Here is a 21553-nt window from a genome sequence, read left to right on the forward strand (position 1 = left end):
ATTCACTCCCTTTGGGTTTAAACAAATCATTCACATTATTGACTGGGATGTAAATATATGGCCCTCTAATATACTTTATATCAAACTAACAGTGGCTACAAAGAAAAGCTGTCCATCAGCCGACTACTTAGCCAAAATCTGCCATCAGCATCCGTCACATTCATTTCACTTTCTGCAGCGCAGACGTGCCACTTTCATCCAATGAAGCGATTTTCCCGTCAGTTCTGTAAAAAGTCACTCTTTGTCACTCCTAAACAACGTGCGGCAATCCTCGCTTTGCTGAGCTCTTTCTGATAGTCACAGTCAATTCCTTGTCACAATTACAATAAAGCAGCAACCATGGGAACAATATCACGTGTTAAAAACTACATGAATTATTACTGAATTATCAATCACTGCGTGTTAAGTATAAGAGTTAGTATGTAAATAGACAAAGAAATCATCTCTCAAACACTATAATGTTAATACCTATAATATAAACCGACATATATTATTACAAGGTAGTAGAACTATGACTATGTTCAGTTACAACTCGTACTTCTTATAAGTCTAACCGTCATATAATTTGAATATCTTCAGCCGCTGTTACACTACTGGTATGGAAGTTACATTTTTTTTAAATTGCTAAACAATTTTCTTAGCTGTCAGTATACATTCAACAATGAACTTGTGCAAAAAGGGGGGAAAAAAAAAAATTCACAAATATGTAACACGTCCGATCGGATGCATTAACTTCAAAGCTTTGGCCTGCGTTTGGCTCTCCAGGGCTCTGAGTCACCCCCGTCTCCTTTGATACCCATTTCTAAAACCCGTTAAAAAATATGGGTGAGAACAAAGAACCAAAACAAAAACAGTCCTGCATTGCATTTTGATTTGATGAAACTCCGCTGAGCCCTCAGTGGTCAAATGAAATCTCACAGGAAATTAAACCTTCCGCATTACCATCTACTGGCACATCTCTGAAAAACTTTCACATTGAATAATAGCTATGAATGTGGGGAACTGGGTGTTCAAATACAACAATGTCCTGGGGGGCTTATTTCACTTCCCTTCAACAAACTGAAAATTAGGAAGGCAATTCAGACGTTTTCATTGCTTTTCGGGTTCATTCGCTCATGCTTCTAGTTTCTCTTTCTCCTCCTTCTTTTTCTTGCTCTTCTTCAAGAATGAAGGTGTGCGGAACTTCTTTTTCTTTTTCTTGGGAGACTTGGTTTGGCTCTCCGGGGTCTGAGGCTCCCCCGTCTTTTCCTTCGTTGTTATGGAGATTTCCACCGTTTCTGAAGTGCTCACGCTCAGCTTGGATACCTCGATGCTCAGATCCTCCTCCATCTCTGCCAAGTGGTCTTTCCCATTGGGTATTGTGTCTGTCACGAGATGAAGCCAACGGAGAGGGATGCGAATAAAAACACGTTAAATTATCCATTTCATTTGAGGCATTTCTTGTCCTTTTTCACTAACTGAAAAACCCATTCACTTGCTAATTACCTTCTTTAGCTGGCGTCATTATGGGAGAGAGGGAGAGGGAGATAGTCGAGCCATCAAATGTGGTCATCTCATCTGCATCAGTGGCATCATCATCTTCTGTAAAAGGATTGAACCTCATAGGGGTCAGTCATCCAACAAAGCAGGTATGAGTCAGCTTAGGCTATTATATGAACAAATAAAATCCCAAGCTGATGTCGGCACTCTACAAACAGCTAACAGGGTTACACAATTCATTCAGAGGGAGAACGGGAATGTTGGAACAAATGTCCCAGGAATCAATCATTAGAAATTTTCCCCGGCAGCACACATTTTGCAATCTTACAGCAAAGAAGGTATGGATGTATAACTGACAACAGCACTGCACTCTTCAGACTTCCCTTTATGCATCCAGAGCCAAGATCAAAAACACATCTACACTAATATCTTTTACTTTAGCAACATCTCGATGTCCACAACATTCCCACGTTTTAGGAAACCAAAAAGAGAGACTTTTGGAAATGCTGCCGACCCAGTTTTAGTTTGAAAACTTGAAATATCTAATACCAGGCTTTATTGTACTGTGTGGATGTTGAGGCTGTGGAATCAATGAGGCAGAAAACCACACTGACTTCTTGATCAGACCGCATCAGTTATAAAAGTAAGCTATTATACCTGTTATGACTTTATCTTTTCTGTTTGGGCTCTCCTTCCTCATCACCACAGCTGTTTCTAGTGATGGATAACGCCCTGGGGACCGCTCAAATATCTTGCAATATTTGTTTTGTTTTCTACCACCATGACTGGTTATACTGGTTTTACCTTTAACGACAGTTACGCCATATTACTAGCCCAGATAATATTTGTATCCTTCCTCTATAATATTTTTAAAAGCAACTAGCTCTACCCCTCTTTCCACATACAAAGGTATGAACAGTGCACCTGATTGGTCATCATTTTCAACTGTGTTAGGAATTAGCAGGGACGCCACTAATATCTACCATGAAAAGTGTTTGTAAAGTCTTATGGTAGCACAAGCTTAAAGGTTAGGAGATGTCCTTTTTCTGTCTGGTCAATGTTAAGATTGACCAGATAGCATTCCAGCATTCCCATAATTATTTAGGCACTGACAAAACCTTTGTAATTTTGTTTCCGTATACTACCCGAGTGGATTTTAACTCAAACATTCAGTATGTGATTTAATTGCAGACTTTGATCTTTAAGGCAAGGGGTTTAACTAAAGTATTGCATTAACTGTTTGAAAATTGCCGTCATTTTTATACACAATACGGGTCAAACATAATTGGACAAACCAATGATGAAACTCGTGTGCAGTCAATGACTGCCCGAAGTCTAGATCTCGTGGACATCACTAAATCCTGTGTTTTCTCCCTTGAGATGCTCTGCCAGGGCCTCACTGCAACCACGTTCAGTTGCTCCTTGTTTGTGGGTCTTTCTGCATTCAGCTTGGTCTTCAGGAACTGAAAAGCACGCCCTATTCAGTTTATATCAGCTGGCTGACTCGGCCATTGAAGAACATCTCATTTCTTTACCTTTATAAACTCTCGGGTTGCTTTTGCAGTATGCTATGGGTCGTTATCCATTTGCACTGTGAAGCACGCTTCGATTAGTTTTACAGCATTTGGCTGAATCTAAGCAGAGAGTTCAGCCCTGTACACTTCAGAAGTCATCCTGCCGCTTCTATCAGCAGTTACATCATCATTAAACACTAGTGGCCCAGTTCCACTGGCAACCATACATGTTTATGCCATAGCATTGCTTAACCATGTATACCAAATACTTACATCCCCAACTCTACCAAAAACCTCACTACACTCATGCTGCCAGCATGCAAAATGCAAACTAAAAGTATTGAACACAAGCACATTTTAACAACTTTGTTCCATAGGTTTCTTAGCTCACATATTCCAATAGTAAAGCATTTCTGTGATGGAGAATAACAAAGGAGTTACTTTGATGCACAGATGTTTCCTTCCTATACACAGATTTCCCTTTGTTTACAGTCACAATGAGACAAAAGGAGTTTGACACGGCGAGTGTCTCTACAGCTCATCTCTCACCAGTAGGAAGTAGTAGGAAACTTTCCTCCTGTACAAACTTTCCTCCACCCAGGACAAGCTGGCGCTAATTAACTGCCTTGAGCGTAACCTAATGGCACAATTCTTGTGTGGCAACAATAACCACAGCAAACTCAGTAAAGCGTCTGACTAATGTATAAAGGATAGGGAACAGTACCTTCTTGGCCTTGCTGCTTTCTTTCTACCATGCTCTTGTATTCTTCCAGCGCCTTCTCTGTGAGATCATTGAAAGGATTGGGAGGAAGAGAGCGGGTCTGCTCTTCATCCTCAATGATGAAAGCCTAAAGACACGGGAAAACATAAGATGCCGTTGCAGTCAGCTGATGCACAATATTATTTCCAAAAGGTTGAAACAGTTTGTTGAATGTCAAATGTTGAAAGTAAAAACTTTTGTTTGTTTTATTTATTTTTTTAATATATTGGGGCTTTATAAATGTAATAATGGTAACTCCTTTTCTTAAAAGCAAAAATGGGTCAGGGGAATGTTTACCACAGTGTTGCATCACCTCTTCTTTTAAAACCGTCTGTAAACATTTGAGCTCTGACAAAAACTGTTGTACAGTTATCAAAGCACAACACCTCCCCCCACCCCCCTTCTTACATGGTGAAGGATTTCAGCTGCTCCAATATAGAAGGCCTTCTTTTTTCTACTTTGTTTTTTCGTTAAGTGACAAATGTTCAACTGGTAACCGACTGAACTGCAGACATGGCTGTTTAGCACCCAGACCCTTTCATGATGGAGCCACGCTGATATCACACGCTCAGAAATCTCTTGCTTAAATAAGGAAAGGCGTCCCTTATGAAACAAAAAAAACAAATGCAGCATCTGGATAGCAGTACATGTTGCTCTAAAACCCAAATATCATTCATTATTAATGGTGCCTTCACATGAGCAAGTTGCACCAACTCCATTCAGCTTCCATTTCTGAATGCAACGGAGTGGTTTTCTGATGTGCTCCTAAGCCCGTGAACTCGTTTCCACTACACAACTACTGCCTGAGGATGTAAAGATCAAGATGATTTATTACTGGCTTTCAGCACTGCTGCTAGCATGCAGAGATTTCTGTGGATTTCCTGAATCTTTTAATCCTATCGCGTACCACAGATGGTAAAATCTTCAAATTCTTTGCATGTTTATAGCTAGAAACTTTCTTTGCATTATATTTTATTTACTTACAAAATAAAATAACACATAATCACAGTCTTTTTGTAAAGGTGTTCCAATTAGGATTTATGGAAGGATCGTGACTGTTGATACATGTGTTTAATTGGCACAATCTACATAATTAAAAATCTTACGCATATAGTTCCTCTTTATATTTGCATTTTTGGTTGCTTTCATAAGGAAATAAATGTAAACACTGCGTTAACCTCCGCAATCAAAATCTACAAGAATGTGTGACCTTTTTCAAATTTCAATAAACACGACAGACAGAATATTTTAGTGAGCTATTCTTTTACTTCTGTGTGTTCGGGCTTTTTGGCTACATATTTTTTTTGTAATCTTGACATTTATCAGCCTCCAAAGCTGAAAGATCTGTAGATCAATGGACTCAAATTCCTCAAACCATTCCTGAACAACTCTTGTTTTAGTCGTGTCACATGATCCTGATGAACAATGCTGCTGTGTGTGTTGCAGTCTGAAACACTGTTTAAACTAAGTAAGACCAGGGGAACTACACCTGATACTAATTTGTGGAGAGATGACTGATTCAAAATTCCTGGATCACCAACTCGTAACTGAACGGTTTAAGAAACATAGGTGTGTAAACAACAAGCTATAATCTAATGTTAGACCTTGTATATGGACTTCACTCCAAGGCCACAAATTTGTGTTTAGTTAATTATCTTTGTTTTAACAATGATTGTTAGCAATGAATCCCGTCCGTTGGAAAGACACATTTGTAAGAAAAATGTCTTCATGAGTTGAGCAGCAATTTGGTATGTGGGTTGAGTTGCGCGTTATTTTCAGACGTGCTTAGGCAAATGCAAAACACACTAAAACACCATAACACACACTGCATCATGAAATCCGGCTGCTAATGTTGCAATTTTTTTTTTTTACAAATGATACATAAACTTACTGGTCCTGGTATGGTGTCCACAACAATGCCTGCCAGTAACTGAGATTTAGGTCCCGGGGTCATCTGGTCACCTCTGTGTTGCTCTTTTATCTGAACAAACATATTCAACAAAGGAATCTCAGCTTTAGGATTTTGGTTATTAGATGCTATGACTGACATTCAAATGACAGTGTAGCTGTTCCAATCTTTGTGCATTTCTACCGCCCAGGTTTGTAACATCTGGGACCAATCTTGTGGAAAATGTGATCATTTTTCAACTGACCCGGTTCCTCTTATCCAAAACCTCAGTGGGGTCAGTGTTGAGTGGGACAAACTGGTTAGGGTCTTCAATCTTTATTGGGGTGCCAACGCTGTAGCCTGGCTGCGAGGACTTCATCCACTGAGAGAATTTAAATGAAGCAAACACACACATAGATTAATAGCAAGAATTCAGAATATAAAAAAGTGCATTTAAAAAACTTGCCACAAGAGGGCAGGCTAACACAGATAAAAATGGGCACCTCAAAAGACGAGCTTGCTCAGGACACCAAAGCCGATAGGATCAAATCGTTTCATTTCCTCTTACACTTTGACAATAAAATCAACACACCATGGTTTTTGTCCTCGGGCTCACGTCCCCGCTGGGTGACTGTTCAGGAACATTGACCTTCAAGTAGCTGTTGGGTGAATTAAGCCACCGGGTCCTTTCTCTCTGTTGTTTCTGCGCCATAAACTTGAAGGGGCTCCGCAGGCCAAGCTCACAGTCTTCTGGCGGCATAGCCGACACTGTGGCGGGGATTTCGACGTCGTTCTTAGACCGGGGTTTTTCACGGACAATGGGGTTCCGGTAAGAATGGCCCGTTCTGTATCCCTAGCACGTTACACAAGGAGAAAATATTATTGCGGCACACGCACCGAGAGTTTCCCTTTGCCAGAAGTTAGTCTTTGAAATATTTTGCACTATTCTTCTCTGCTCATGGGATAAATAAGAAATATTAACCCAAAACCCCAAACCCCCCACAACTCAAATGATTCACAGGCCACCCAGAATCCACTTACACAATACTTTTAAATATTTAAACACAATATATACAAACAGCATTTTTGCAGACGCCTCCAGTTTGAAAGGGAGAAGACACAACTTTGGTTTGAAGGAGTGTGTTGTTAACAATACATCAAAGACGGAGAGAGACAACTAGAAAACTAGTGATGGGTCCTTGCAGTATGTAGAAAAGTGTGGTCTGAAGAAAAGCAGTGTAACGCTACATTAAAAACAATCAAAACTGGCATTTCTGCACAGGCAATTTGACAAGTTTGCCACAAAAAATAAATAAAAAATAAAAATCCCCTCTGCATTGAGCTTTGATCGTCGCAGTGCCAGCAAGCCATTTTTCACAGAGCCGTTCAGTGGAAACTAAAGCTCAGTTTCCAAATGCTTTAAGTGTGACTGAAACACAGTAAACATAAACAAATCAGGGCGTATCAGTCGTAGCATTCATCATCATAAATTTCTGCACAAACTGTACAAAGGAGTGCAAGAGCTACAGTAACTATTGCCAACATGTGTGACAGAATCTAATATAATGAAAAGGTGAACGGACAGATAGGAGGATATTTTTAATTAAGCAGGTACTTTAAAAGGCCAACTCCTCATCCACACCCCTAATCTGTTTCACCTTTCCATCTCATTGCTTGGTTTAGAGAAGCCTTTCCTTTGAGCATTTTTCTTTTTAAATCGTTTTTAAAACCATGCAATGCAATTTCTAAATCACCTTCTGTCAGATACCATTCCTTCATCATTAGCTGTGACCTTTAGCGCAGCTCAGCTTTTTTGTTGTCTTTGTTTGGGAATCATCTCTGACACGGCAACAATCAAACTCCACCCTCTGTCAGGGAAGGTCAGGCGTCCAGTTGCAACGACTGCGCTGGCATTTTCGCCCCGTGGTATACTCAACAGTCTGGAAGAAAATGCCAAATCCTATTTCCAAATTGAGTACACGGGAGTTATTGCACTAAGTGGCTGTGTGGTCCGTGTGGCTGTAACTGCCCACAGCACGGCTCACCATCTGGAAGCTATGTTTGAGAGGGTGGGCGATCTCTGATCACACAGAGCTAACACAGCTGCAGTCTGTTCCAGCCGGAGCTGTTAGCAGGAAGGCGACTCGAGCAGACAGTCTGACATCTTCTGTGTCCACAAAACATGTCAGGGCCTGGGCATTATCAGCGAGGCTTAAAAAAATAAATAAAAATCAGGGTGTATGCTTTTACAAAGCCCAGCAGAAGGAGTTCTGTTCTCACAGCTAGAACAACAGTATCCTGAATATTAGGAAATGAAATCTGCAAATATCAGAAAACAATATGAGCCAATTACAAAAAAATCCATTTAAGATTAGATAAACAAAAAAACACATGAAGTTTCATTGTGTCCTCTAGTCAGCAACTTCCCGAGGAAGCATGTGAGACAGGAAACTCAAAGCATCATGGGTAAAAGGCACAGGTCAGGGTTCACTCACCAGGTTGTCTAGCATCCTCATAAGAGACTCGAACTCTGCCTCGCCTATTTTCCACTTGACCTCGTTGTCTATGACGACACCGGCAGCGGCCACTCCCTGGGTCAGGGGCTTAAACTTATCCCTGTCCAGGAGAACGAGGTTGTCCGCGCCGCCTGAACATCTCATAGCGTTCACCTAAACAAAGCCATTTGTACCATCGAAGATTGTGTTAATACAATTTTCACTTGGCATTCGGTGCAGTTACTGAGGATTTCACTCATAAAAATTGGAGACTAATTCTAAAACTTTCTTTTCTGAGACACATCATTTTAATTTCAAAACAATCCATCATAGAATTATATAATTAAACAATTGTAAGTGAGGTGAACTCTGAACACGTCAAAAACGACGGAAAAACCAACAGAGTCGAGAAAACAAAAAAATCGCTGCAAAAGGATCTCTTGCACAAAGCAACAGGAGTGTTTCAGGAACACTGCGGGGTTCCACCTGTCTGTAAACAGAGATCACTGACACATATTTGAATCAGCTTTACTCAAGCAAGCAGCACGCTTGATATTAGCTTTGCCTCCATTTCAGGCACTGCTCTGTTTTATGTGTCTGACTCATTTGTAGACAGAGGGGAAAAACATTTCAACAAATAAAAGCTGGAAAATAATATCAGTGACTCACACGCATAAAACTGACTTATGAAGTGTGAAGAAAGGCCACATCGAAATTAACCAATTGCTTTGACCGGAATGGCGCAATTACACTCCATTACCAAGGGCAGGTAGGATCAAGAATAACGATTTTTATACCTGGATCTCACAGGCGAGCTGTGAGTGGTACATATAGTGGAAAGCTTCTTCTACTGTTTCTCCCAAAGCCAGAAGCCCGTGATTCCTCAGGATCATCAGCTGAAAAACACAAACTGCCACATTAGTACATCCTGAATGTGCATTAATGAAAAATATATGGCTATGATTAAAAGTTTAATTAGACATTTCTTTTAAGAACGCATTTATTAGACCAGAAGCTCAATGACATTCTCACATTTGTCTGTTCCATACAAGGCTACAGCTAAAATAAAATAACGACTGCAGTACAGTAGCCTCGTTCTGTCCAACAGTAACAAATCTGCCTATTAAAGCTTCTTTTTGCACTTTTAGAGTTTACGTTCATGCACATTATGGCTCTTTTGTTACTAATATATGAGATATCTGCAGTATTAATATGTTGTGACTGCTGCTTAGCTGGTCGACCCAAGTCAAATATTGCTCTCAGCATTACATTTCACACTAATATTGTGGCAATCCAGGGATGCCATCTGGTACAGACAAGGATATTAAAGCATTTCTAACTTTCTCTCTTTGTAGTCATTGTTCAGCACATTAAGAAGCTGGTGGTGACGATTCAGTTTGTGTTGTTTTTGAGTAATGATTTAACATTTGGTGATATATTTATAAAACTGCCTAACTCTAGATGGTGGGTGAAAAAATGGCAGTGATATGCAGCATTCTTCAGCTATCAGAGATCCAAAATAAAGAAATAAATAAAAATGAGTCACAGAGCTGTAGTTTTCAGCATAGTCTAAATATATGGGACTACCACTGGGGGTGAAAAAAAAGAATAAATAAGCAGGCTTCAAGGAAAAACACTTTGGTAGACCAGACTATTTCTGGGCTGGGAGCCCTAGAACAATCTTAGATCGGCTGGTTTAAGCAGCCTCTACCTCTTTAAATTTGCTCATCTGCTTGCAATGATTGCGTGGCAGACATGAGAGCGGTATCGTCTCATCTAACTTTACTTTAAATGTCAGAGTAGTCCCTAAATAGGTGGTTCTAATATTTATTAATTTTTATTATTTTATTTATTTATTATTAAAATGGGTAAACATGCTAAACAAACTGCTTAAGACTATTTGTTGTACCTACACTCCATATCTAAACAAACTAAATATTTTAGTGTACTCAGCTATTTACAGTTACCAACCAGTGGTACAAATACCCCCAGCACATGTGCATACAGTACAACATAATAAGCCCACTCTGTCCCACGTGAACGTGAGCTTGCCACTAATGGAGTGCCTTGCTTTGACAGTACCTTGGCAGTCGGGCCCAGAGCTTTCTGAAACTCCACCTTTGTCTCTTTATCATCCAGGCTGCCATGGTAACCAAAGCACCTCACGTCTCCCAGAAGCAAAGCCTCTTGGGAAATGGGCAAGATTCCACATTTCATCGAGGACACCTGTTAGCATGGGATAAAAACAACTAAGCGTGTGACACACCAGCATAAACAGAGGCGCCTTTTTCGCTGTCGGGCACAAATAAAATGGTGCACACATCATGTGCTGTGCATTTTATAGCAAAGCTTCAAAGAAAATGGTTAAAAAAAAAAAAAAGAAAAAAGAGAGAGAGAACAGAAACTGCATTACAGACTGCCAGCATCTAAAATAACTAGACATGCAGGGGGCTGCCTTTAACTCAGCCTTCTTCGTGTGATACCAAAGTAGTATTTAGCAGCAGCTTTGATTAAAATGAAGCTCATTTAATATTTGCCCCGAGCGTACTTACAGCGGCTGTAACTGCGGTGTGTGCATGGATGATGCATCTCACATCAGGGCGCATTGAATAAATGGCAGAATGGGGAGCAAATCCAAACTGGTCGATGCCCAGATCAGTAGAACCCTGGTCTACAACCTCACCAATTATGTTGACCTTCACCTAAATATTGGAGAAAACAAACAAACAACAAGCAGAGATTTGTGAGAAATGGGAGCTGGCTGTTTAGTATTGTCAGCAGTAGTTGTAGGCGTAGTACTTTAAAAGAATACCCAACTCTGGTTTGCTTTTTTTTTTTTTTATAACACTATAAACCTTAAGGTAATAATTGCCTGCAGCGTGACTGAACCATTAAAGGTACCCTGTGGAGTTTGTGTCTAAACAAGGTCATGTTTACAATTGTTAATTACAAGTACAAATTGTGTGCATGCTTAAGGTCTAGCAGAATGTTTTCTTCTCCTTAGAAGTGCATTTCTTTTAATAGTTTAGAATATGCAGTGTTGTTTTTCTTTCCTTTATTTTTGCGGGGGCAATATGACTACTTCTGTAACCTGTCGAGCAGTGAAACAGTGTGAGGTGGATGACAGCAAACAGCACAGAACCACACTTGTGTGTCGGATACTTTTCATATCCTTTCTTTGATATGCCATTGTCTCAAAATCAAACAGTTAATTAAATTAACAAATTTCCCCAAGACTACGACTGGTTTCGGATTCATTTTTAATGAACTTGACTTCATTTAACACTGGTTTACTTTAAGTAAATCAAATAAAAATCCTATTAGGATCTGAGCTCTTGACGATTTTTCATTTTTAGAATGACAACTGCAAAAACCAAAAGCTAACATTAAGGAAAAACGTATGCTTTTAGAGTGCGTCAGCTGTCAGGAAGTGTAAGACCACTGGCAATAATGTAAATTTACAGCTGACTGACCCTTCCAGTCATAACAGAACACAAACACAGATTTTATGCTGTTGTTAACTGTGTGATTTCTGATGTTTGAAGCGTCTGTGTATCTGCTTAAAATCATTTTGTAAAACTTTACGGCTGGTCACATTATTGGGGTGGTACCTGTTCACCTGTCAGCTGCAGGAGGAGTGTGTGAATGCCCTTTCTTGTGACTGCAGAATGATTTTGTGTACTTTACATTCAGTCCAATCATTATTAATTCACATCTGTTGCCAGGTACATGTCGTAAATAGAGATGTACGTATTGACCAGTGAAAAGCCGGTCAGCCTACCATATGTTCAATTACAAACTGGTCCGTTTCATGCATATACAACATGCAGCACACTCACAGCCACACACTAAAATGATGTTAGTGTGGAAACACATCACTGTGAGTGAAGACACAAGGTTCACCAAAATAAACCACGGTTGGTCTTAATGAGGCACTTAAATCATTTTCACCCAGCTGAACATGGACATTTTAAAGAAGCTAACAAAGGCCAAGTGGCTAAAGCTAAAGCTAATCAGATCTCAGCCTGGCGTGAGCAACAGATCAAAGCATTCGTGAGGAAAATGGAGATAAGTGAACAAAAGAAAATAGTCAATATCCTGCTAATTCAGTACAGTTTTACTGCAGTTGCCTCAAGACGTTTTATATTTTAAGGTAGAGACCCTACAATAACATACTGGAATACTAGAAACGATTTAAGTACCGGATGTTTGTTTTGTTATATGAAGCTGATGCAACTGCTTTTGTTTGGAAGGCAAAATACGTATATGGTAAAGATGAGTGAGCAGCAACTAATTTTCAGTTAACTATTTGTCCCGCTTTCCAGTAGCAAAGCACTTTATTTTCACTTGTTCTAAATAAGATCCTGAAACTTATAGTTTGAGGCAAATTGTAAAGTTTAATCATTTCTTTTAATCATGAAAATAATATTTGGCGTTAACGAAAAGTTACTTTTTTGTCTGTATATGCTTTTAGTTAGTTCTCAGAAAGAAAATCGAAATCAACAGAAACTGGTATTACAAATAAATGGGAATCAGATTTGGCCAAATAAACTGCCATCTGTAGTACTAAAACTATATTCCCAACTAAAAATAACACACTCAACTACTTTCCTTACCAAATTTGCTGCTGTCACTTCAGCAAAAGAAAGACCTCGTGGACTGATGAGAATGTGGTCCTGCTCTTTACTGACACGTACCTATGACAAAATGAACACATGAGTAAAGTGGCGAAAAGCTCAAGTTTGATGTACAAAAATCAAGAGGACAGTGGCTTAAATGCAAAACGGGGGCTTCAGAACAAGAGTCCCAAAAAGAGCTATGTCTGTTTTTATATAGTCTACATGTATCTTCATCTAGCATCAATGTGGCTGCCCTTTCTGGTTTCATTACTCTTTGGAATATTTCAAACTCACTGGCAGAAAATGCTTAAAAATTGCTTTGGTTTTGTTTTGCAGATAAATGTTAGCAGTGAGAGATAAAGCCCAGGTGATACAAATCATTGACCGCTTGGCAACCTCAAGTTGCCAGGTAAGAATGTGTATTCCCCAGCTGGTTGGTAAGTGCTTGCTGGCTGTTACTGGGTGAAATCAGTCACAAAGAGGGTGCTTCACCTTTGTATTTATCACACTTTTCGGTTTCGCCACTGCTCACTGAGTGGCGGGGCAGTCAAATCATCATCTTCCATACAAACTATAGGTGACAATGGTTTTTTTTTTATGTAGCACCATACGACTCTTTGCAACCAGTCTCACCTACCTACTGCCAGCAAACCTCAGCAGCCTTTTCCAAACCGTTGGGGAATACACATTTTTTCCTAGCAACTGATGGTTGGAAAAGCATTGTCCACTGGTGACCAGGCCCATGTGACGGAGGCTTTATACACTGCATATCCTGTGACTATCCTTTAATATAAATTAACTGATGTAAAAGCTTTGAGGCAGCATTTTTAAACATTTGTCTAAGTACAAAAAAAAAAAAAACAACAACCAACCACCACTGCTGCTGCCATGAGGAATGAAATCTCTACATTTACAATGTTTTTTTTCCTTTTCAAGAGGGGTTAACACTGTCTAAGAGAAGGAAGACACATTTTCCCAAGTCAAGGGTAAAGAAACTCTGAACCACAGACAAAAGCTTTTTTTTAACTTAGAAAAACTCAAAAATGTGTCTGTCTTTGCTTTGTCTTTGGGGAATATCAGAACCTAACATTCTGATGTTCTCCAAGGTGTACATCAGATGTATGGTTGTGAATTCTTGCTTCATATTCACAAACCTTACTTTTCTATGCCATAAATAATATATAGTTTCTGAAAATAAAGTGGTATTCCCCTTTAAGCCTTCCAGGTGCCAGAGAACAAGGAGCACACATAAAGAAACACAAACCTCGTGCTGCATACATAAGCAGGTGTGCACTGGAGCATGATTGTGAAGTTGTACTCACAGTAATGTAGGAGCTTGTAAAGCGAGCCCAGCTGAAGAGGTCAACGAGCCTGTAGAGGCTGGCCAGCTTGCAGCGACTCTGTTTCTCCCCTTTGGCAAAGGAGGGAGACTCTACGCCATACAAGTCATTGACTGGGGTCACCATCCCGATGCCTGCCACAGCACATAACATCATCAGTACATTGCAGTGCATCCGAAAAATGTACAAGCATGTTTACATGATTTGTTTCCACAGTATGTAAAGTCAAACATCCCGGGGAACATGAGTCTCCTCAGCTGAAGATTGGAAAAAAAAGGGCCCTACTCAGAATTCCCAAAGTGTATCTGAGGGTATTTTGGGGATGTAATACCATATAAGGCCATTAATGATACAGGGCATTAACTTTTATAGCCACTTTGGCTTTTTAAAGGCGCAGGTCTGCCTCAACACTTCAAAGCATGTTCTTACATTTTCCAAACATTTACAGTTTTGATCATTAAACTGTCTAAAACTATAACTTCCCAGTGTCAGCTCTGTGACCTCCCACTGAAACACAGGGGTAAAAGGTCAGGCCAGTATAATGAACACTGCAAACTGCTATACTTGATTACTCAGACTGGTCATGAGAGTTACTTAATAAAAGCACTATTGAGCATTTTATGCTGTTTCAGGGTTGTTGAGTGTCACAGGAGTTGGGGAATTCAGCCTCCAACAATGAAGATATTCAGTCTGGCTGATGCACACCAACGCAGGATACACGTTGAATGACAAACAGGCCGAAAGGGACATAAATGGATACATTCAGACGCACACACGAGCACACGAGGCCACGAGGCCACTCACTGATGGGAGCAGTCAAGGGGCCTGCCCCTCCCGTGGTGCTGGCCATGACCAGGTCAGCAATCTGCCTCAGTGCCATGAGACCTGTAGGGTTGTTGCCCTTAGTCAGCTGGTCCTGAATCAGACCTTCTAATTCATCTTTAAACACCTGCAAACAAAACCAAATAAAACTTTTTTATAGTAGGAGATGCGGTACAAAGAAGCTAAAACCTAGCAACTCATGTACACGCAGCCTATCTTTGTCCTACTTCCAACACCTTCACAGGATGTGTGGGGAAGCACAGCGAGCTTTCAGATGCTCCTTATAACAACTATGCACAAATCACCAGACCACTAAAAAAAGCTCTTTGTGTACATCTGTGAAAAGGGGGTTCACTAGAAGAAGGAGCTGGCATTAAACTTGACCATCAATTTCTGCGTCAAGAGTAGCCTGTGAATCTTGAAACGACATCATTTTCTCCTGAGCTGCAACTAAGCTCAGGCATTCTGCTTCATCCGACCACGGTTCCCATGGTGATGTGATGAGCTCCACTTGTTTGGTGGGTTATGCAATCACAGATGAGTGTGGGCTCGTCTTATTTCCATGCACTTCATTGGTGTGTACTTATTTCACATCCCTGTACTTACACTGACTGTGTGCTGTCTCCTCCATTTTATCAATTTCTTACTGAAGCAATACTGTGTATTATATGCACTGGTGTTTATATTATTCTGTCTTTTGTCAACGAGAGCAGATCACATAATAGAACAGATCTCTAAATGATGCAAATTATATCCTAGGGTGAATCTCTACATTATTTAGGCTGAGTTTTTGCTGTGCTGTCTTATTATTAACTTAACTGAAATGTACCTAATAAACTGACACAGGCTTAAGGACAACAAGAAGTGCTACAATTAGGATTTTAAGGAAAATAGTGAAAAATGCCTCCAAGTGTAGTTTAACTTTAAAAATGAGTCACTGACAAACAGAAAAACAAGGAGACTAACACTAACCCCCTTTGTAAAGTAATGGGTTAGTGTATAATAATAATAATATTAATAATCTGAACAGTAACAATGGTAGAACCATTTACACTTAATTCTGTAAGCTAAAGCTAACCCATATTAAAATAGAATGCAGTATATTAAATGATGTGCACATAAACAAGTAAAAAATACATGCACTACAATCAGCATTGAGTAAAGGGTAGAGTGTATCTCTCTGGGGTTTAAAGCTCTGTTTATTACTCATACACAGTGAAAGCTTGTGTGTAGGAGGCTATTTGTATGAAGCCTCTTGCTACATACTGGACTCTGCAGGATCTGGGTGACCCTCTTCTTCTGCTCCATCATGTTAAAGTCCTGCCTCAGGTCCGGTGACATATTCTTGCTCCGGAGATACTCAGGGTCGCTCTCATCCACGCGGTCAAAGTAGCGCTCCTTGGAGTCGTTGCTGGACAAGGCCAGGGTCAGAGACCCCACCGTCTGCCTCACATCCACCAAACTCATATCCTCAGCCACTCTTCCTCTGGAAGAAAGGAGAAAACATCACAGCTCATTTCGCATTCAGGCTGTCAAGGCAACTGATGTTGTTTTAACAGAAAAGATGCTGGATGGGTGCAATAGTGACTAATGTAATTACAGAGAAGGAGATAAAAGAGAGGCGATTATTGTTATGTGACTGGTGCTGCTTGGAAAGGACAAAAGCTGGTGCTTTGCAAAAATGACAAGTTAGGCACAGCTACTGTGAATATAATAGCATTTTTGTTTTATTGCGATCAGTACATTTTACTTACTTTTCCCCACAAACACGCACAGAACCAACACATTTCTGTCTCTATCATTCCTCAGCGGTATATTATGTTTTATCAGAGAACACTGACAACACTTTGTAATAATCACTGCCAACAGTAAATGATTAATAATGTTTATGTCAACTGGTCATTCGTTTGCATAACAAAACAGTACTTACCAAAGTTTTAGAAATATTTGTTGCAACTTTACAGTTAAACAGCTAAATAATACTTACAGATTGTTTACAATCCATTGATTCACACTTAGGTAAACACTGTTTTATTGTTTGCTAACAGAAACGACAGTTTATCTAACCATCAAGTTATTCTAAGTCTAAGGCATGAATTTCATTTCAGCAGGAAATCACTCGGTAACTTGTGTTGTTACCGGGATCTCCTTTTAACTGTACGCCGTAACCTTCTACGTAACCTGACGTGCACAGCCCGAGAAATGTAACTACACGTCAGGTTGACACAGCACGCAACAGCCTGAAAGGCGCGAAATGCTGCGGTGCAGGGATAAAAGGAGTTTTTGGTTAAGTTAGGTCATCTTCACTGTGTCATTAGCATTTTTAACAGAGACAATTATTCAACACCATGTCTAAAGAACAGACAACATTGTGACTATTTCACATTTGGTTGATATTAAATTTGTGACACCATTGTGGATTCTTTCAGATTCTTCACAACAAATGTTGTATAAGTCCGGACAGACATGGATATAAACTGCAGCCTTACGGGTTGGCAGACAAATACAACTGAAAGGCAGAATTTCCAGTTTTCTGTTACTTAGTGGGTTTCAGCACCAAACTTCAACATCTCCTTCCTCTCCACACAGACTGAGGCCAATTTATACACTGTGAGAGGAAAGTAGCAACAGCTTCAACTCTTCTGTTCATCAAGAAGCTATAAAGCATGGCCAGCAGCAGAGCCAGGCATGAAGAGCTTAGGTGGTTGCCTAGGGTGCATAATATCAGGGGGAACTGGCACGCCAGGCTTTCTTTTCTTTTTCTTTGGTTAAATCATGATTACAGCAACAAGTTTATTAACAAAAACAGTCTTTTAACTACAATAACACAAACTCCATCCCCTGAACTGTTGACAAGATGATGGAATAAACAGCGGCTGACATCATGAGGTAACCATCCATGTAACCAGTGCATGATAGCATCCCTACAATCCAAACTGCCCAAACTAATCTCAAGCCAAATTAGAGGAAGCCTCAAAGCTCCTTGTTTATGAAAAGAATGATATCGGTGAACAGCCTTTTTCGTCGACAGGACGAAATCTAAATAATAAGACTTTATGATAAGATTTCAGCAACAGAACCAATCTACATACTTACAAATTTCCAAAGTTATGCACACGCACTTGTTCGTAAGATGTTACAGAGGTTTGCCAATAATCTCGATTTAACAAAACAAACAGGAGCTAAAGTTGTGTTTGTCTTTCCTCTGAGTTTATCAACTTTCACAGGGTTACCTACAGCATCTACTTGTGTCCCCACAGGCAAAAAGTTGCAGGCATTTACACCACAGTGGTATCTTTGTTTGTTTAAAAGACACGTAAATAACTAAATAAATCTGTTTTTCCTAACCTCAAACAAATGAGGTGTCACACAGAGAGCCCCGGCTTTACTGTTCAATCAACTGTTGACATCTGCCTTCCAGACATTTTTATTTTACTGTTAATACAAATGTGACTGGTTTATTCAAGTCAAAAACAGTCAAACAGCTTTATTTAAACATTCTTGTCATGTACCCGCCTACATTTAAGTCATCATTATTGACAGTTCCAATAACTACATAGGATGCAACTTTACTATTGATAAAGTAACTAACTTGAAATATGACAGCAAATAGCCCAGAAGCATTGGAAATGCACACAGACGTAGTTAAGTCTAAAATAATGAATCTACTAATTAAACATTTTTGTAAAGACAGGCAGTAGATTTGAGTTTATAATTAATTATAATAATCTTAGCTGTTTTGGGAGAAAAGAGCAGGCCGTTCAACCAAAACATTTTTTTTGTTAAAAAAAAAAAAAAGTGGGGGGGCGGGGGGCACCGAATCCAAAGGCTACAGCCGGCCCTGGTCGCCTCATGCAAATGAGATATTTTGAAAAGCAGCGTGCGCCTTTGATGCTGCAGTGTTACCTGATGTGGGGGTGGAGGGAGATACAGCTAGGTCTACTTCACATTAGGCCGGGAAACGCAACAATTTCACTCCACTAAAGCAGAAATAACACTCTCACAGCTGTTTTCATGGCAGCCTGTAATCAACCACTCGATGCGTGGCATCAAATTACAACTTTTAACCGTTACTGCAACGAAAAGTAACGCAGAGGGGGATGTATTAGCCAAAGCTAGAGGTACGAGCTGAAGAAAAAAAAAAATCAAAGCGAGCACATGAACCCAAAAGTAAAACTGTTACTGCAAGTTGAAAATTACCTGAAGCAAAGTTCTCCTAACTACCTCCGGGCGACGTGACGTCGAATATCTCCTGAAACGTGGATAAAGGTGAGCCACGCGGATATTATTCCCAGTTCGGATGCATGGTTTTGGGGGGAAACAGGCTTGCAACTTGTGCTGCTACAGTATCCAGACGAAGCAGCAGGCTGCCCGCTGCGGGTAAGTAGTGAGTTGAAGAGTGAAGATTGGCTGCATGGAGGAGGGTGTGGGTGTGTTGGTGTGGGAAAGAGGAAAAGTGACCATGTGACTTCACTTATCCACCCACTAGAGCGTTTGTATTGAGCGGGACAAAAGCATGGCCACTCAGAGCTTAGTTTTTCACAACCACACTGTAGCTTTCCTGTAATATTCCTTAATAAACCTTATTCTTAAAATCCCCCCCAGGGAATATCTTACAGGCTTGCAATAATTTTTGGTGAGGATTTGAAGTAAAGTTTGTGTGTCTTTGTGTGTTTTTTAAATTACTCTTCTCTCCTGCTCTCTGCCTCTCAGTGTGTGATTCATTAACTCCTGCCACTTCATATCATAAATAACTGAGACGCCTGTGATCCAACTGCAGCTCCGAGGAGGTTTACATCAAAGCTGTATGCCTCAATCATACAAAAACAGAATATTTCAAAGCCAGAATAAGTGCCCCCCACCCCCCCCCAAAAAAAATGTTTTTCCACAATATAGCATATTTGCTTACAGAAAGCAATTCATAAAGTGTCTCAAAGACGAGAAACTATAACAATTCTCATTATTTTATTCACATCACACTTACTTTTCCCGAATTCACAAGCACAGCATGCCCACTTCACTTGTAAAGTAAAAAAAGACCACCACTTAATGTGCTGGCTGCACAAATCATATTTTTTGAACGGCCACATTGTTGTGCAAGGTTCTTTTAGACACGCTGCTTTTCTTTAAGTGAAATAAGATGGTTCTCTCAACAGAAATAAGGAATAAGATCAAAGTACAACTGAATGCAAGGCTGTGCAGATTTGTGTTAAAAAGAGCAGCCACCTCTCTACTCTTTTCTGCTTTGCTGGTCACCCTCTACGAGCTGTAGTGTAGCAATATTCAAATGCACTCCTTGTTAAATGAATGCAAGTCTGGAATTTCCAATTTTCTCAGTACGGCTTCCGTCAGCCCACAGATGTATTACCGCTTTTATTCACGCACAATCGGGCACACTCGTACCAAAATCTTGATTTTGAGATGTAAGAGAGAGAAGGATTAGATCACTGACTGACACAACAATTGCAGGAAACACAGTGGAGTCTTGGAGGCGGGGCAGATATGTGGACATATGGGTTGATGTAATGAAAAGCAGAACTTTCTCACTCTGGAGCAGCGTGACCCCCTAAACTCCCCCCTCCGCTCGGAACCCTGCCTCCCTGTTACTGGCAGGGTTCCCACCAGAAACCACAAGCAAGCTTAAATGTCTGCGCACAACATCCTCCCACCTTCCAAGCACCACATTCTTGCTGGCTATTTAAACTTTTCAGTGAGGCCAGCCTATCCTGAAAGCAACTCACCAAATGTCAGGTGTTATTACTTGACGACTCATTCATACAGATTACTGTTGAGGATACTGATGTCCGCTACTGGAATCCCACCTTTTTCTTGTCAAAAACCTACTACTGCTCTGCTGGATGTGACATTGAAATCAGACACACAAATACTGCCTGGATAGATCAAATGAAAGCATGTAGCCTACAGTAGAATAAAACTCTGGGAAATAATCGTATAATTCCTTATAAGATTAATCAAAGAGATGCAATATAAATACCGATGCAGAATTGTTGCTCTAAGAAAAACCATTCCTGCAGAAGATATTGGTGAAATTTGGTATAGTTAGAGTTAAGTTATAACCACTAACCGTGTGGTGAAAAGTGGAAAATAAAAGAAAACTCAGAAAGTAAAGCAAACACAGCAAACTCCATTTCAGAGTGAACAATAAACTCAAGAAAAACTGCAAAGCATGACACCAAAAAGTCACAGCTGACTTTCTTTTCTAAAGGCTTAGAGAAGAGTAGGCGAAAGCTTTCAGGGTGTCATGCTAGATGAGGGACCAGCGTGTGAACTGGAGTAAACCCAAAGTAAAACCCGGGAGACATAGGCACAGGGAATAGTGATCAGTGTCATGTCATGGTTGAACTTAAGAAAGATATCTGGCCCTGTGGAAGGCACAGCGTGTTGGGATGTGTGTAGCCACCTTTTGACCTGTGGATTTATCTTTTATCTCTGCCCTTGATGGGTTTCTTGGGGGGTTATGATCACACCAGTGCTAGTGCTTTATCTCTTTTCTCTGTAGGGAAAAGCTGACAGAGGGATCTCTGTTCTTTAACAGGTACGTAACACAGCATGGAGATTGTTCAGTATAGGCATCACGTAGAGTTGTAGTTTAAATAGTTTCCTATAGATGACAGA

At 40.2% G+C, this 21553-nt stretch overlaps 1 protein-coding gene across 2 annotated transcripts in view; it reads right to left on the reverse strand.

Moving 5' to 3' along the window:
• Nucleotides 1–6: 6 nt before the first annotated feature.
• Nucleotides 7–21553, reverse strand: part of LOC102207381 (gamma-adducin-like) — a 24775-nt gene continuing 3228 nt past the window's right edge. The window contains exons 1-15 of one of the 2 annotated variants that reach the window (XM_005727460.2): nucleotides 19118–19356; nucleotides 16184–16403; nucleotides 14900–15044; nucleotides 14078–14229; nucleotides 12753–12833; nucleotides 10689–10838; nucleotides 10219–10362; nucleotides 8934–9032; nucleotides 8137–8310; nucleotides 6234–6494; nucleotides 5907–6023; nucleotides 5645–5734; nucleotides 3718–3841; nucleotides 1486–1581; nucleotides 7–1364 (exon numbers count right to left, since the gene is read on the reverse strand). In XM_005727460.2, the coding sequence (XP_005727517.1) occupies nucleotides 1114–1364; nucleotides 1486–1581; nucleotides 3718–3841; nucleotides 5645–5734; nucleotides 5907–6023; nucleotides 6234–6494; nucleotides 8137–8310; nucleotides 8934–9032; nucleotides 10219–10362; nucleotides 10689–10838; nucleotides 12753–12833; nucleotides 14078–14229; nucleotides 14900–15044; nucleotides 16184–16384 (2085 nt within the window). In that variant the 5' untranslated portion in view covers nucleotides 16385–16403; nucleotides 19118–19356 and the 3' untranslated portion in view covers nucleotides 7–1113. Of the gene's footprint in view, nucleotides 1365–1485; nucleotides 1582–3717; nucleotides 3842–5644; nucleotides 5735–5906; nucleotides 6024–6233; nucleotides 6495–8136; nucleotides 8311–8933; nucleotides 9033–10218; nucleotides 10363–10688; nucleotides 10839–12752; nucleotides 12834–14077; nucleotides 14230–14899; nucleotides 15045–16183; nucleotides 16404–19117; nucleotides 19357–21553 lie in introns of those variants that run through there. The other variant, XM_005727459.2, reaches the window with a different exon arrangement.

Source organism: Pundamilia nyererei, unplaced genomic scaffold (assembly GCF_000239375.1).
Source record: "Pundamilia nyererei isolate P.nyererei 1_Seehausen unplaced genomic scaffold, PunNye1.0 scaffold00024, whole genome shotgun sequence".
Classification (NCBI taxonomy): Eukaryota; Metazoa; Chordata; class Actinopteri; order Cichliformes; family Cichlidae; genus Pundamilia; species Pundamilia nyererei.